A 17,952-nucleotide genomic window follows, 5' to 3' on the forward strand; every position below is an offset into this window, starting at 1 on the left:
TACACAAGAGATAAATCATGATATAAGATTTGATGAGGGTCATCGTAAATGAGCTCATACATGTATAATCAAGTAATAAATGTTAGTAAGAATTCACTATATTCATAAAAAAAATACAATATATTCAAATAATTCAAAAAATGTAGTTTGGGATGATATCAAGGAATGATTATATTCTCAAAGAAACCTATTATGTACTAAAGACTTGTTATCATTTTGAGACGTATAAGTAAAATTCAATAAACCTGATGAATGATCCTCTTTTTTAAAATTTCGTATGCATGTTAGACATGCTCAAGTCTCTGCGTGTGTTTTTTTTGCAAATATTACGTTGTTTCAGAAAGTTTCATTTCTATTGTCTACCATTCTTAAATCTATGTTTGGCATCATTAAAAGTATCAAATAGAGAACTGTTTATTAAATATCGAGACTTGAACATGTCTATATACATGTTATTACCTTAGTAAACGCAAAAATCAAAATAAAATACTCTTTCCTAATCCATTTCAGAAACTGTCAGGTCTTTCGTAGGGGTAGTGGAGCTTGCACTTTTAGGTTTCATAAACAACGACCTTAAGGATGTTAATCTGGTAGACAAGGGAGGGAACTTTGGACGAACAAACATATGTTTAGGCTTTTCATTCGTCTCCTGTTTATGAAACATTGAACAGATATAATCATATGTGTTTTAAGGATTTTCTGACTCAATAAAATGTAAATTTTACTGTTTTTAAAATACATACTACATTTAGTAATATCATTTATGTAATTAGGTAGTAAGTAAATCCAGAACGATTAATGTACATAATATAGTTTGAAATTTGATATATTAAATGTAGAAAAAACAGAAAGAAGAAAGAAAAAATTTTATTGATCATTGTACATGTATCTTTTTGAAAAAATGAGCTTGATATTGTATGATCACATTCCTGATAGATGTATTTTGAAATAAGAACATTTGATTTAACCCAATGAAGTTTTACCTTTCTCTTTTTCCATTTGAAAACAATACATTCAATTCCAAGCATTAAAAACCCCGTGGCAAACCCCGCTCCGGTGAGAATGAACACCCCACTGAGATTTTTAAAGGGAAGACCGGTGGAAGAATCGTCTTCTTTTGGGCAAGACACCATCTGTGACCACCAAACTTCTTTCCGCTGTTCGAAGAAAGCATCTGCTTGAAGTTCCAGAATTCTGAAAATCAAAAAGAAGATAAACATATTGTATTTTCTTTATTGTATTTCCTTTACGTTGGAAGCTATAGTTTTCGTTTCAAGTACATGCATATTTATACATACTTTGCATCGAATGCCTCTTTCCACGGCGAGTTTTCTTGTAAAACAAAAGCATAGGGTTTAGCGCTGAACACCTCTCCAACGGTTATTAAATTGCAATACTTGGTCATTTCGTATTTAATCAGTGGTGTTTCTTGAATAAATGCAAATTTCCCCGCAAGAACACGGTTGACACCTTCTTCTGATGACTTGAGAAACCCGGTTTCGTTTATATGACTATACATTCTGGAATAAAGGTCATCCAGAGGATAGTCCCAAACAGAGAGGTCGTTTCTTCCGTCACTTTTTTCGTAACTCATGTTCTTCCACAGCTCAAAAAAGTTTTCTTCGATGCCTTTCATTCGTGAAAAATAAGCCTCGCTGACGGACCCGGCAAGAGACGAGTATTTGATTGAATTTTGCGAAGCCAACTCGTTAAGAGAGTTGATTTCGGTAGTCAGCCGCTTAGATGTCATAAAGGCTGCCAGGTTTGCCGTGTACGTTGCCATCATAATTTGACAGAAGAACCAGAACCCTATTACCAACACTCGACCTGCAAATGTACCCGGGGTCTTGTCTGGTCCTAAAAGGTAAATATTTTTATGATATTTTTATGTTTTAATCCTATATAATAAAAATTTCGGAGATTTGGACGTAAAATAAAATCTACGCACTAACCGTATATTGTAATGGACGAGATGAGAAACCAAAGCGTATCACTGATGGAGAACACTTTGTCCTTGTCCTTTTCTTTCTCTTTGGAGAACACGCGGTAGACAAGGATATGAAACACGTACAACATTATCCCTGTCAGCCCCAAAAAACCGAACCATGCAAGCCAAACAGGGCCATCAAAGACGTCCACGAATCCAAACATGGAACTAGAAGCAATGGTGCCGCTCATTAGGATCTGCAGACCTGCATAGTCGTAATAAGGGTGGGTAAAATCAATCACTTGTTCTCTCTCTGCTGTCACAGACACAGGGGCTGCTGCAAGATCTGCTTCCTGTTACAAAGACAGTCCAGAACATTAATATGAAAAAATGACAACCAAAAAGTTTTCAAAAGGTTTATCTTGAAATGCTTGTAGAAAAACTGTTAATCATTATTTTTAATGTTTATATATTTCATCTGTAGTTGTAATGAAAAAATTACGCCTGCAGAAAATTAGTTTTTAAGTTAATATTAAGTAGCATGGATAAATAAATAAACGACAAAAGCATTCATCACTTGCCCCTCTTTGAACCTCTCCGACTAAGCCCGTCCATGACCCATCAGGTGAGGTTAGTCCGTACTGCTTGTCACCAACTTCACGAATCACGTACGTGAATCCTATTTCTTGTGCAATTTTGTCCAAAACATCAATCGTATAGCCTCGAAAAAATGTACCACTCTTATTGGTAAACTTTTCTACGAAGGGCGGTTCCTACGAAACAATTTAAAATTATACAATTACGGAAATTTCGTATCATAGAGTTGTACAAAATGTATGATACATGTGTAATAACTAAAAGATATGAGATGTTGTTGATTCAAAAAGAAATACAATTGATGTAAATTGTAAAAACTAAAGTTTTGATTCTCACATGCATAGTTATGACGTTCAGTTGTGAAGCAGGTGCGCTTGTGAACGGCAAAGTTGACAAAACGACATCGGTGTCCTTTGTCCAATTCCCTATCTAGAACAGAACATTTAAATTCCTTGAAAATGATCCAATTAATTTTTTTTGTAAAAAGAAAATCCATAAAAAACAAACAAAAAAGTAAAAAAACCCAACAAATAAACAAACAAACAATCAAAACCAAAAACTAACAGTTACAGTTCTAGAATAGGTTATACATTTAAAAAGATCAAAAACCTGCAATAAGGGAGATAATTTGTATAATGACTTTTGTATTTCCTGTTATAATGGGCTGAGGCGAAGCAAACTCAAGGCAATGTTTTCCGCATTTTAGTTTGTAGCCATTAAAATTCCGTTCATTACTAGTACTGTTATACCGGTATCTATTATTGAAAGCTCAACAGATTTATGAACTTCTGCAATTGAGAAAAACTACTGCAATTGTTGTCATCAATCAATGACGGCATTGAACAAATTAATTCTTTTATTAAATGGAACCATTTGCATTAAGACAACTAGGTTTTTTTTTTACCAAAAAAGAAGACAAGAGGAAAATTACAGCATGGAGCTTTACCATTCAGTCAACTGAGTCTGGAAAGGTGACCGAATGGCATACCTATGTCAATCAATCACCTTTACGTTTTAGTCACTTTTCAGTTGATTGAATTACAGAGCTTCAATCTATGAACAATACAAAATCAAGCAAACTAGGCTATCAATGTGAACAGGTTTTACCTTGGTTACTTTATCCCCCTTGAGTGATTCTATCTTTATCACATCGCTTTCAATCTTCAGTTCTTTGGTTGAGTTGTAAATGTGCAACGCCAACTGCCTCAGAGGGGATAACTAAAACGATGATTTGCAAAAGACTATTATTAATGCGCTCAATTGTTTTTATCCACATTTATTGAAAACATAACATGTTCCTGAGCAAATAATTCATGTTTACCTCATTTGTTGATGGGGGCGACGTGAAACTCCTGGCCAATTTGTCAAACAAACCAAGAGATCGAATAAGGAAATCATCGGCGAGCTGAAAAGGATTCTTCATTAATGAGTTATTTTTCCTGATATCTTTAAAATTATGTACAAGTTAAAGAGAATGAGTAAATACTTACTGATCTTGATTTGTTCCTATCATCGTTTGCGAAATCGTGTCGAACACACACTACGGAACACTCCAAATTAGTGATTTTGGGACATTCAGCAAGGTCAGATGGAATCACCACCCAATTATCGGTTCTTTTATTCGTACTGTTTGCACACTGAAACGGTTTTGAGTTGTTAGTGATATTGTCCATTTGAATTGAGTCTTATGGGGTCAATGATACACACGATAGTTGTTAATATACTTACAAACTGAAGTGTGTTGTTTATGGCGTCACTCGAAGCATACATGATAAAGAAGTCTGTTTTGCCATCAGTAGTGAATCTTTTCACTTGGTGCGGTAAGCTCCCGTTATTTAATGTGAAAATCATCATCTTCAAAGTTGCATTGAATCTCTTTTGAAAGATACTAAGATCAAAATCTGCTTGAAAAATAAACATAATTTATTTTTTTTACTAAACAAATATATTTCAATGGTATGGACTAATGTCACAAGAAAAAGAAGATAAATTTTCAACCAACCTTTTCTCTCAAAATCTTACCATAAATGTAATCTGTAATATACACAACTGATGTAAATTCGGTGTCGTTGAATTTGTAGATCTGATGAGCAATGTCCATGTAATCAGTCACCGAGGGTCGCATTTGAATGCTTGATTGACAAATACTGTGTGTGGCTGGGTGTATCCTTACGTAAGCCACGCCTATGCTCTTTGATAAAATACAGAGGACGTCGGAAGGGTTTCTTTTTAAGTCAATGTATACAGACGATGTGCTATTTTTCACCGTTAAACCTACCAAAGAAAGTAAATTTAAAGATTTATATACATAGGAAAGAGGATAAACTTATAGAATATGTTTTATGCGATGTTCTTGTAAATTTGGTTGGTGGTGTCATTTTCCAAAATTTGTATACACAAATATCATATTTAATAAGTATAGAAGACACCCCAAATTACTGTCTATTCCAGGGGTCTTATTATCTGTATGAACTGCAAAAGTAACAGGGCTGATATTCATTGCTGTCAAGGCGTCAAGTCGATCCGTATTAAGGAAGTCTTGGGTTATATTCCTAATGTGATCTGCATCGTCCGGATTCGCAAGAATATCTACATAAATAGAGTACAGAGTTATTCTTATGACCGAGCATGATCAATTACATCACAAGATTCAAGAACAATTTTTTGGGAAAATAAATAATATATTGTTTTAAATAATGGTTAAGGATGTTTAACGCTGCAGTGTGTACGGTAGCGGAATTTACATATGAAAGAAAGATTTCCTTTTTTACTTCTTAGTGTTCAAGAACTAATAATTTACTATTGCTAAAAGCCTTGCATACATATCCATGAATAGGTACTTTAAGAAATACGTTCATCATTCAATCATTCAAATCCACGCCATCATCAACGCTTCTTCAAACTCTGATCGTGTTTATTTTGCCACTAACAACTTTAAATAATTTTAATTATTACAGTATTTACACTCCTTAAATCTCTTAAATCCGCCAAGTGTTTAGTTTATTAAGCTAAAACATTTATGCAAGTAAATTATCTACAATACCTACAATGAAATACGTTCAAATTGTAAAAATTGGGTCTTATTCCATACGTTTTAGAGTTTCTATAACTCAGTTATTTCATCATTATGTACAGCAGGAAAGCGGACTGCACGGACTGTACAGATTGACGTCAGTTTTCCAAAAGTTAACTTTTAACACCCACTAGCAAACCACCGTTGATTTTGTTTACGAGGTACATATCGACCGGGGTGTGTCAAGTAAATCCTTTCATATAAGCTGTTCTTTATATTTAACGTACCGATCTATTGACAATGACTAAAAGTTTATACATTAACCGATTAAGGAACCGATCATTGCAGAATTGCAGATTTGTTTACCAAAAAAATTAATAGTCGGCTTATGTATATTTTTTGTGAAATGTTTGCTGCTATTATACCCGGATGAAACACAAATATTTTATTGTGAAAGCGATTTTTGGAAATATATTAAATCCACACGTGTATTATTAGTATACTTACCAAAATGGAATGGATATGACAAAGCTGATGTCACTGATACGAACTGAACAAATGCAGCGATGTTGCAAATCATCTCTTCTGTTTTCCCTTCCTGTGCTCATAACAAAAGAATATTTTCGATCAATTTAGATAGCATTAAAATATATGTCAACTCTCCAAATCTAATCAAAAGGAAAATAAAAATTGATCAGTATGTATATATATGTTTGTTTTGCAAACAATTTTTAGTCGAAAATTCGTGAGATGACTTGAGAATTTTTAAATGTGTAATTAATATACTCATTCGTTGAAGGTTTTATAATTAAAAAAAAGAGGTAAAATGTTCTTACACATTTTTATAACGCTTTATAATTAAAGCTCAACAAAAACTAGCCTGTGTTTGGTATCTTTAATATAATCACTTTGTTATAGATATTTTCTTTATTTGATAATACTATTTAAAAAATGAAAAGAACACTATAATTATCATCATTTTATTCGTAAGTCGTAAGTTCTGAAAATGTAACATGTAAAAGATACACATTGTACAGACTACCTTATGTTCATGTCTTGTATTGTTAAGAGATATAATAATAAAACATATTTACATTAAACCGGTATTGTCATTTTTTAAACTTAAACCATCCAAGAGGTTGTTTAAGATTCGTAACAATTTCTGAGACAAAAAATACCAGTGCAAGCCCAGAAAATGCGGCATAAACAATGAATATTCCCGCCATGATTAAACTTATATCATCACAGAGGTTGTTTAAGATTCGTGACCTCAGATGATTTTATTTTCGTGTCCCTCTGACGACGGATTAAGAAATAAAACACCATTTCCGAGACAAAAAATATCAGTGCAAGTCCAGAAAATGCGGCATATACAATGAATATTCCCGCCATGCTGTCGATCTGTAGCGCTGTGGCCGACTTTGAGGAATCCTGGCTACACTCGCTAACTCTCGGCCACCATTTTGAGTGAAATTTGGCGATCAATCCAGCTTCTATCATTCTTATCATACTGTAATGTACCACAAAGATAGATGAGGAACTGTTATACTGTTAAAGGGAAACATTTTCGCGAACAGTAATTTTTGTAAATGCGGTCAACCAAAAATATAATTTTTCAAAATCATAATATTTTTGATGACATCTCATAAATCAATTTTTCATAGTATATCATTAGGAGTATGGTACAAATAATTTTCCGCATTTCTATATTTAAAAAATTACTATATGTTTAATATGAAGCTCTTGTATTAGGACGGTGTGTGTGTGTGTGTGTGTGTGTGTGTGTGTGTGTGTGTGTGAGAGAGAGAGTGAGAGAGAGAGAGAGAGAGATATATATATATACTCTTACTGTAAATTGAATGCAGTTTTGAATTCAGCATTTGTCCTGACAATAAATGATAGGCCTGCCTTATTAAATGTCTCCTCGGCTACCAGTAAATCATGACAGCCTTTTAATACTTTATAAGTTAGTTGTGATACATCCGTCATGTAGGCATATTTTCCAGTCCCGACTAATTCATACCCGGCCTCTGTAGTTGTAATCACAGGCATCTGGTCCATTTTCTCTTGAATTTGTTTGTATAACCCACCTTTTGCCCTCTAATAACAGAATAAATGAAATACTGAAATAAATATTTATGAATATGTTCCATCATTGCGTGCTCTGTCGTATCAATGTAATACAAATGAAGCATATTTACCCTGAAAAGAAAATCGAGATTAGATCCAGTTTTGACTAATGGTTTGTAATCGGACGATGCTGCTAACTGCTCTAGATTTTTGATAGGTGATTTGGCAGGCGGAATTGTCAAATAAGCTGCCAGGTTTGCAGTGTATAATTCTAGAATTAGTATTGTGCACATCCACCATATTCCCAGTATGATTCGCCCCGATGCCGATGTATGTGTGGAATCTCCTCCAACTGAAACAATTATATGCTTTTAATCAAATCATTTCACAGTTTCCATCCACTTGTTAACCCTTTAACAGTTATATTAATGTCAATGTTTGTTTTTTACTGTATTGTAGATAGAATGATTTTACTGACAAAATTGTTAATATCAAAACTGTTGAAATTCAAAGATGCCTTTATCATATATATGATTGATCTCCGATACATTACAAAATAATTTTCCAATAAAATGCTGAACACTTGTTTTCTAACACATAACTGGCAGTTAAACATATTTCTAAATTGTGTGACATTTTCTTTTACAAGTTCAAGGAACCATTTTCTTAGAGTTCGAATATTGATCAACTGTTCCCTTTTGTACGTTATTTAATAGAGTCATGTCTTTTGTTGATCAAAACATAAAGAATATATTAACAAACACAACATACGTTGCCCGAAAAAAGCACCAAATGCAAGCCAGAAATTTTTGTAGATAGGCTTATCCGCGTCATTGGTGTAGGGACTACATCGTGAGATGACGAACAAAATTATTCCGGTTATCACGATGGAGACGCCAGTGGCGATCCAGGAAGTGGACTGGAAAGGCAGGAACATCCGGAACATCCGATCGTTCTTTTGGTCCTTTGTCTTCATTATAATCCCTACGCCCTCTTCTTGAAACGGAGTCAGAAAGTCCACCACTGTCTCTCTGGCAGCGGTAACGGTGAAGGGCCCGACGCCAATGTCCGCTTCCTAAGAACAAAAATATTATATATAACTATTACTGTTGTGTCGTTCACTCTAGATCTTTTACTGATATTGACATTTCGATTAACTTTTCAATAAATAACCTATTCAGTTTTCATGTTTATTGTATTGATGGCGACAATGTTAAAATCGAGATAAGTACACTAAGATGCAGAGCGACAGAAATACAGACCAACATCAAGAAGTTTGCCGAATTTTGAATTCAGGAATGTAGCGAGGATTGAAAAACGAAAAAAACAACATTTCAACAAATAAACTTAAGTTCCAAACATGAAACCATTGGTTTGCCTCAACATACTAATACATGTACGTACCCCTCTCATCACCATCCCAACCATCCCAGTTCCATTTTTTCCGTCATTAGTTGGCCCTCCATAAGTTCCATCTACTGAATCTAGCATGACATATCTATAATAGTAAAACGCCCACATGACTTGGACAATTCAACTGCAGGCAATTCAGTAAGAAGATCAAAAGGAATACATTTATAGTTTAAAAGGTAAAGAGTGATTTTTTTTGCAAAACATATTTTTATTGTAGAATAATAAAAGTATTTTTAGCCAAACAATTTGTTTTTCGACAATAATGAACTACTGGTATTGTTTTCCTTTTTAAATAATTGATGTAGTTCATTATTTTATAAAGCTACATCTTGAATTCAAATTTAACATTTAAATTTGAATTTTTCAATTTCTAAAAATAAATTAACATTCAAGGAAACTTGAAATGTATGATACAATTTTAAGACCCTAGGGGAGAGGTAACATTTATATAAAGTTTTCGAGAAAAATTACCTAAAGTTGAAAACCTTGGCGAATTCTTCGAGGATATCATAACAGAACCCATGATATTGTACTTGACCATTTGTTGATTGTTTTCTCATTGTAAAGGGCGTGCTCTGGAATAATATTTATCATCAGGATCATCATAATCATAAATTAATAAAACTTGCAAAATCATAATTGATAAAAACGGCGTATTCTTCTGAGAGTAAATCTTTGTAATATTTCAATTACAATACGTTATTTAAAGATTAGGACATTTGTTCTTGATTTGCAGGATAAAAATACATGTATATAGCGATCTTTGAGCGATTCATTTGTAAAGCATTTTATTGATTCAAAATACAAATAAGAATTTTAATTACGAGTCAATGCAGGAAACAACACCAATATACAATAGTCTTAGTTTGAAAAAGTAATGATGAACTGCAATGCACTAATGAACAAATATTTGAGATTATTGATCTGAATTGGAAAAACCGTTGAAAGTAATGATAAATCAACATCAAAAAGTCGTATATACACACTAACTGTTGTAATAAAACAAACAAACATTCTTTGTAAGCAAATGCCTTTGATTATAGGCGGCTAGAACAAAAATGATCGATGAATTTGATCCACCTAAAAATAAAAAAAAATATGACTTTTCTAGCCAAGAGTTATTACCTAGCCAAAAAAAAAAGAAAAGAAAATTACTACAATCTGTAACTTTGAAATACCATCTAATTTGGATAAAACCCTATGTTTTAAGCTTCTTTCCAGGAGGTTCAAATAGTGGTAAAAAAAATCAATACTAATAAGTGCTAATGGATAATGAAATATGCCTTACAGTCCAAGACACAACTTTAAGTGTTCTGTTGGCGAAATCCTTAAATAAGTTCTGATACAATCTGCCATCCTTTACTCGGAATCCGTCTGTGTAGTTGTAGGTTGCTACTTCTGCTAATGTACCGTTTCTTCCGGCTTGAGTGCTGGAAATGTGTACTGTGGCATCCAGTACACCGTCCTTGGACCATTTTATATTTTCTAAATTTTCTTGCATAGAATTCTAGAAAATCAAAATCATAATTTATATGAAATATGATAATGTTGTTGATAATTATATTCAATTAAATTTAAAGATCAAATCGTCTAGTTTATATGTATCAAATATTGTGTGTAACAATTTTACTTAAAAAAAAACACCCAAACAGTTTTCATCAACTTAAAACAAATATTAAACCCTTATATACAAGAGAATAACATACACGAAAACAACCGTGTTACTGGTGAAACCATTTGACTTTCTATGAGATTTTTGTTAGGCGAAAAATCATTCGTACGGATAAAACTGTAAAAAAAAGGAAAGAAAAGAGCACTATACAATTAAACAAATGTAAATATAAGCCCTGTATTTAAACACTACAACTAACATCGCTGATTAAACTACTCACCCGTGTTATGATCTGAAGAAGTCCCGGTTCCCCGATCGAGGGCTTTTTGTCATCGCAGTCGTATTTCCCAATGGAAAATGTCGTGTTGTGATTCAACATATACTCCAAACCATACCCATAGGCTGATATAATATCGCTTAAGATAGCATCAGGAAGCTGAAACATAATTGTCATCGTAATTAAACCGCCTCCGAAAAGTAAATGAGACTTACAAAGAGGGGGGGGGGCGTCAGAAGCTAACATTTTATTATTGAAGTCAGTATTTGATTTCATTTTTTCTGCAACTCTTCTACAGTATAACCGCTATGACCTAATTTATAAACAATTTTACTATGTTCATGTACTGTTCATATATGAGACAAATATACAATTATATCTTTTATCTATATTTTTACAAGACTTGGCGCCATATAGAGATACTTTTTTGATTTGATGCTTTTAAACACAAATAATATAAAAGGGGGTGGGGATATGCTTCCTTAAGATTTATTAATATATAATAGAAGAGCGGTCTTGTTATGACAGACAGGTTGAATAGAGGGACCTCAGATACATACTTACTCTTTTGTCAAAGGAAGCAGTGAGAACATTTCCACCTTCCATTGCAGTTAGCAAATGGCTACTCTTGAGGAATTTGGAATCATAATGTATTATCCAATAATATTCCCTGCTGAACATATCAACCGAAGATGCCTGAAGGAAAAATGTAAACGATTTTTAATTATCATTAAAGGAAACTTCACACGATTTGAGTTCAACATTTTATTTTCTTGTTTTTATGTTTAAAATGGCTTACTTTTGCGTTCTGAATAATTGGCTAAAATTTGAATGTTAGAAATCAAGTTACAGGCGAGGCACAGAAGCAAAAAAAAATCATTGTTATGTAGACAAATCTTACAGTTAAGAAAATACCATTTCTCTGACAAAATGACTCGTCGCAAACAAGATAAACTGATACAATATGTTTATAAACTATATCATCAACAAAAGAAAGAACATTTAACTGAAACTAATACTAATACAACACATAAAACACGTGAACAATAACAAGATTCCATCTTTTTTTTTACATAACAAAGAATTTTAAACTCTATATCTTACTAAAATCAATATTTGACATTCAGATATTTAAAATATAGTCATATAAAAAATTTTAGAAAGTAAAAATGGAAAAATTAAATTCGAAAAATTTGAGCTCAATTGCGTCCATGTCCTTTTAACACAATTATAATCTTATTTATGGTACACCAAAAAAAAATAAAAATTAGCACTGGGGGTAAATTTACCAAACAAAACTAATGAATTTAACAATCACTATTACCTTGCCCACAATTCTAAACTATCGAACAGAAATGTTAACAACGGGCTGAGATCATGAGTTAAATTTCCTCAAAACCCTTTTTAATTAACACCTTGACGAAAAGCTAGTGCATTTCGTCACGTGGCCGATTTTGTGATATTAAGTGACACCATTATATAGAAACTGTTGTAAATTTTATGGCCATATGTTTGGTGCAAGCTTTTAACTGATTGAATTCATTCGGGAGACATCATATTAATTTTATTTCAATTCAGCGTTTTATTATTGATCATTTGAAAACAATCCTCGCGAATCATTAAAAAAATGTTTTTTAGTATTCAATGATAAAACAGTGATTGCTTGTGGTAACTTTCTAATAATCAGTCCCTGGTAGGCTTTTAAATCATTGCAATAAGAGTATCTCTGTCGAGGATTTCACTGTCTACACATACTTTCCCGTTTGAATTCCTAGAGGCTATGAATAGGTTGTTAAATGAAACACCACCAATTACAAAAGTGATGTAAAATCGATAACGTTAATTTGACTTAATTCTCTGGTTCTCTAGCTCATATGTTTGGTTCTCATAATTAAGAAACGAATGAATTAATATTACACAATGGTTACAATTTACCATCATGAGCAAATAAAAGATTAAAATATCAAATATAGGCAATGAGGCGCAAAAGAATAATTAAAACCTAACAGATGAAGTGCTTATGCATGCAGATATCAAGAACGAAATTAACGTATCAACACTACTCAATGTCTGGGATTATTATGACTGATACGTTGTTAGTTTCATAAATATGAAACAAGCACCAACACCGGGGAGGAAGTCTTCTAACATGTTCTCTTGAATAAACACATTGTCAACATGCATAGAATATGACTGTCTGCATAAGTTTTGTTCGAGTAACTTTTGGATAGGTTTCTCACAAGAAAAGTTAATGAAAGGAAAGTACCTACATTTTCCACCGAGAAACCAACATAATATGCTATATTATTCAAAACCATTAATGAAAAACACATTGCTTTGAGTAATATATTTCCAAACTTATCTTAAGGCGTTTTCTTGAGTTGGGGTAAATACGGTTACAAAATAATTCTTCATCTTTTTAAATGATAAAGAGAAAGGTATATTAAACAGGTAGAAAATTGATAAAAATGTTACGGCTACAGGTAAAATAAAGGATTCACAAATTGTACCTGATGAAGTAAGTCTTCGGTTCTGTTGCCATTCAGCATGGTAAAGAGTTTTGTATCATTTGCTCTGATTAGTAAAGCCAAGGAAGTGTCGGCATCATTGGTTTCTGACATCTTGATTATGTTTGATGAAATAGACAATGCGCTTAATTGGCCTACCAAGTAATTAATGCACGATTCACCTGAAATACAAAGATGCTATTCATAACTATTATAATAGTTAATTTGGTTTGTGAAAAAATATTCCCAAATATTCAATAATTCTGATAATTATCAAATGCAATTATATTACACAATTTATGGCTAAAATATACAACCAATCTTAGAGCTAGGAAATAAATTGTAGCAAAACCATATTTAAAGATATCATTTTGATCATTAGGTTCTTTTATCCAATTGGTCATATTTACTAGTAAACAGAATTAAGGCATTACAACGGATATCTAAGATTCAATGAAATGTTCATGCTTGAAAATCTAACCGTAAGTTTCATCATATATGACGCTAACAGATCTCCAGGCCTTTTGTAATGTAATAGACACGAAGGCTTTGATCAGCAGACGGCAATCTGGGTAAACCATTAACGTTTGATGCGATGAGATGAATGGCGGGAAATCACAATGTTCATTATCTCTGGCGACAAGGACATGAGGTAAGTTCAGCAAATTTGCTTGATGGGCGGTAACAGCAGCCTTCTTACAAGTAGTAAAGGTGACCATTCCTACTATTTCTTTTTCCGCCATGTCACATACTGAAATAAAAATGGTTTCTAATGGCGATATGTACATAGTCGGATCTTATACCATTTTTAAAATTATCAAATAAGCAAACTGAATTTATGTTCAAAATTTATGTAAGGTGGTTGATTGTGAAATTAATACAATATCAAAAAAGGTTACGTTTTCGCTTAAACTATCTTTTAAGGCTATAAATACCTGCTTGGGTGATATTAAACACTTCATTTCCGTCAAAATAATGTTCATAAGGAATAAGAGTGGCGGTGCTTCCAATGCTGAACACCTTGGCGGAAGGCAGTTCATCAGTCGACCACACCGACAGATCGAAGAATACACCTGATAAAAGATAGTGTTGTTTCCTTTTAGACGCTGAAAAGCTGTTAAAAATATCTACAAGATTTATTGCGATTGATGTATTTGAAAGGTATTAAGAAATGCAAAGCTATTATTTTTGTACTTCTTTGTTTAAAGTTGCAGCGGCGCATGTTAAACTGCATTTCAACACAACGAATTTAACTTCAACTATTTTATCAAATACCATTAGTCTATTTTTTATCTAGAACTTAATATTTCTTATATGAAAGGTACAAATTAACTAACTAATTAAGTAAATCAACCAAAATAGAACTCTTGTTTAAAACATTGGTATCATTGAAAAATAAAGATATGAATAGACAAAATATTATTGTATATATAATTATGATAAATGGAAGGCAGAAACAAACGCTTACTCACCTATACCGAATTCCTCAATACAGACACCAGTTGGAATGAGAAAGAAAACGAGAATTCCACAAATCATTTTATAATGTACATATTTGGGACGGTAAACCACGTTCCGTCATCAGTCGGTTCGCAAAGTCGTAGTTTGAATTAATAATTACATAGTTCGCTTGTTTCGCTTTTAATATTGTAATAACCAAAGTGCATTGGTCCTTTTGGTAGGGACCATTGTCGTTAAAGAGAGAGATAGAGGCCGCCCCGTGAGAATAAATTGAACGAATCGATTTTTACCTTTTCAATACCGTTGGATTAGATATTCGTCATTTAAGTTATTTGCATATCCCAACCAAATCATACGAAGAAAAATGTAGAAAATCTTTCGAAGGTTTATTACTGAATTAGAGAATGTAATTTACTACATTATTTGTTTATAGATTCGATGTATGTTAAATAATATTGTCAAAATGAAATGACAATAATAAAATTGAGTTAAAGAAGAAAATCAATTAGGTGCATACTAAGGTCTTTCTGATTGATGGAAAAATACTCACAACCAAATTAAGCTATCAATGAACAACCAAACCATATAAAACCCCACAGTTAGTTATTCATTGAGTATCTAATGATAATGATTACAATTAGTTGGATATCAAGATCAAATAAAGACATCAGATGTCACCTGTCAAATCACAGTTCTTTTGATATTTTTGCTTCAAGTGTTTTAATATTGTAAATACTTTACGGCTTTGAGGGAGTTATGTAGAAAATTAAACAATTTCTTGTCATTCTATATTAAATCATGGGAAAAGTAATCCCGATATCTACACTGTATATTCAGTTTGACATCATTTTAAAGAGGAGGTCAAGAGCTTGTTTAATTCCATTTTTTGGAGACTGTAGGCATTCTGGATATATTTCATTAAGCAAAAAAATGACAAAACTCCGAAATTTGATCACTAATTCCTTCATATGTCATTGGAAATAACAGTTTAAAACATGATTTTTCATTGTGTTTACCAAAACTTTTAGCCCCGGTACACCCTATCATACAAAGCTAATGTTATGAAACATCATTGAAAGAACTTATATGTTAAATTTTATGAACCTGTAGGCACCTTTCAATTACTAGATCTTGGCCTTAAGAGGTTGTTATTTTTAAAGATACTACGGCACCAGATTTTAGAATTATTGTTGTAAAATCTGGTGCTGAAATTTTGTTTTTCAAAATCCAATTTAAGAAAAATGATTTTCCTTGTTAGTCAATATTATGAACATTTATTCGATGGTCGTGGCCATTTTTAAACTGTAACAACCTTTTTTTAGAAGTAGAACTCAACATAAAAATATAGAAAAATACCCAAATTTTAAAAGGTAAAATATATGAGTTGTTTCTTTACTAATCTGCTGTTGACAGCTAAACAAAACAAATCTTACATGTATCTGATGATTAATTTGTTGACCATCCAGCCTCCTTAATATAAAGTTCTACACGTATAAGATAAAAAGAAGAAAAACTAAAACATTTCATCAAAAATTTTTGTTTCATAACTAACTCAGGAGTCACAGAAAACATTGCATTGTATTGCACGTCCTAATAGTTTCTTGGTTTGCCAATTAGTGAGTGTACATTCGATTGTTTCTGAATTTATGAAAGATCAATAATAAATATGAAAGCATGGATTAGTCAAAACTTGCAAGTCTTAAAACGTTTTTTCCTCAAATAATGCCACTCTTGATAATCACAAATGGACAGATACGAGACAGAAATGAAATTTTTTTCCCCAACAACTTTTGTGCTTCAAATATAGACTATAGGCGATGATGCATCGGGATTTACAGCTAAGCATTCAGAACATGTATCAAAACTGTGGATCAAGCTATTTAAAATTTTTCAGTTTTCAGTTTGCGTCTTTGTATCTCTTTAGGTTGGCGTGTTACAATAATTTATCAATAAGTCCGAATTGAAAAGGACTTTTTAAACAACAGTTTGCGAGTCGAAATCTTGTTTTCACGTTGTGTGGAATAATTTTATGACTAAAAGTCAACAAGCAACTACCTACAATAGTACCAAATGAACATGGCGCATACACAAGACAGAGCTTACTAACGTAAGTAGTGTCTGCTTAGAAAAGGGTTTTACCAGTGGCAATTCTACAGAATTATCCATTATATATATGCAATATTATTGTAGAAATTAGCCGATAGCAGTAATTTTGTCAAAACCCCAAATGCTTCATAAAGATTTGAGTTGAAATATATAAAAAAAGTAATTCAATTACCTTACCTTGGTATGGTGGCTGTCATATCACGAATAAATAAATGATACCAACACGGTGTACGTTCTATGAAATAAATCAATATCATTTACAATCGGAGGAAATTCACTTGATTTACTAGGAAATACAACTCCTAACCGAATGTTTCTGAGTATTGATTTTCATTCAAATAATATAAATTATGCATGAATATTCTACATGCATTAAATTAGATGCTTATAAATGATAAAACAAATTGGCATTTCATTACTTTTGGTCGTATGTGTTATATCGATTTCAGTAATCATAAATTAAATACATCAAAGCAACAATTTAACCCCCCACCAAAAAAAGGATAAAAAATATAACAAAGCAGTAAAAAAAATGAACGACGAGGACATATAAAGACAAGAAAAAACACCATAAAACCAAGACAAAATCACACATCAAGCTAAATATTTCTTACATTTCAGAGTTAAAGGGGCATGGTCACGATTTTGGTCAAATTTTATTTTCTGTTTTTATTATGTACAGGGCTTTAGGAGTGCATTTTTAATAATAAAATGAAGTTTGAGAGTCAGTCGTAGAGTTATAAGCAAGATACAGAGCTCACAATTCTTTGAATTGTAAATAAGGCTCGTGTCCTGTTTTTGTTTACATAGGTTCAATATATCTGTAAAAAAATCTTTTTAAGCTGATTTTGTATCTTCTTACTCATTTTAAGCATAAATAAACAGCTCCTAATGTTTAACACATTCAGTTTAGGTCTAAAACGGGAATTTTCACCTTAACAATCAAAATGTAAACAAAAGCTTTGTTTA

General features: G+C 32.4%; 2 protein-coding genes across 4 annotated transcripts; both read right to left on the reverse strand.

Annotated features, from left to right (window-relative positions):
• Positions 1-271: 271 nt before the first annotated feature.
• LOC105348089 (ionotropic receptor 25a-like) lies at positions 272-17,258 on the reverse strand. 3 transcript variants are annotated; one of them, XM_066065307.1, is made up of 14 exons: positions 17,161-17,258; positions 6,045-6,135; positions 4,964-5,113; positions 4,547-4,798; positions 4,253-4,425; positions 4,015-4,161; positions 3,846-3,941; positions 3,632-3,742; positions 2,861-2,953; positions 2,509-2,700; positions 1,953-2,280; positions 1,299-1,857; positions 984-1,194; positions 272-649 (listed from the first exon to the last, which is right to left on the reverse strand). In XM_066065307.1, exons 2-14 carry the CDS (start codon positions 6,115-6,117, stop codon positions 497-499), a joined length of 2,538 nt encoding a protein of 845 aa, XP_065921379.1. In that variant the 5' UTR covers positions 6,118-6,135; positions 17,161-17,258; the 3' UTR covers positions 272-496. The 3 variants fall into 3 exon arrangements, with proteins under 3 accessions (XP_065921379.1, XP_065921378.1, XP_065921381.1); XM_066065306.1 differs by having other exon boundaries at positions 17,156-17,224; XM_066065309.1 differs by having other exon boundaries at positions 3,846-3,929; positions 17,156-17,221.
• Positions 6,766-15,236, reverse strand: LOC105348088 (glutamate receptor ionotropic, kainate 2). Its single transcript, XM_011457395.4, has 13 exons — positions 14,889-15,236; positions 14,352-14,489; positions 13,898-14,167; positions 13,420-13,598; positions 11,474-11,605; positions 10,913-11,068; positions 10,309-10,527; positions 9,492-9,595; positions 9,012-9,105; positions 8,379-8,682; positions 7,739-7,959; positions 7,387-7,637; positions 6,766-7,047 (listed from the first exon to the last, which is right to left on the reverse strand). The coding sequence occupies exons 1-13, from the start codon at positions 14,953-14,955 to the stop codon at positions 6,780-6,782; spliced, it is 2,403 nt and encodes an 800-aa protein (XP_011455697.3). The 5' UTR covers positions 14,956-15,236; the 3' UTR covers positions 6,766-6,779.
• Positions 17,259-17,952: the final 694 nt, after the last annotated feature.

Source organism: Magallana gigas, chromosome 7 (assembly GCF_963853765.1).
Source record: "Magallana gigas chromosome 7, xbMagGiga1.1, whole genome shotgun sequence".
In the NCBI taxonomy this organism is placed as follows: Eukaryota; Metazoa; Mollusca; class Bivalvia; order Ostreida; family Ostreidae; genus Magallana; species Magallana gigas.

Excerpts from the sequence above, each read along its gene's own strand:
- LOC105348089 (XM_066065307.1), bottom strand. The coding sequence starts at position 6,117 with ATGATTTGCAACATCGCTGCATTTGTTCAGTTCGTATCAGTGACATCA. Across the intron at positions 4,799-4,963 it reads TAAGACCCCTGGAATAGACA|GTTTAACGGTGAAAAATAGC; the intron begins GTAATTTGGGGT and ends TTTCTTTGGTAG. Across the intron at positions 1,858-1,952 it reads CTCGTCCATTACAATATACG|GACCAGACAAGACCCCGGGT; the intron begins GTTAGTGCGTAG and ends TTTACCTTTTAG.
- LOC105348088 (XM_011457395.4), bottom strand. The coding sequence starts at position 14,955 with ATGATTTGTGGAATTCTCGTTTTCTTTCTCATTCCAACTGGTGTCTGT. Across the intron at positions 10,528-10,912 it reads TTCTTCAGATCATAACACGG|AATTCTATGCAAGAAAATTT; the intron begins GTGAGTAGTTTA and ends TTGATTTTCTAG. Across the intron at positions 9,596-10,308 it reads TTAAAGTTGTGTCTTGGACT|AGCACGCCCTTTACAATGAG; the intron begins GTAAGGCATATT and ends ATATTATTCCAG.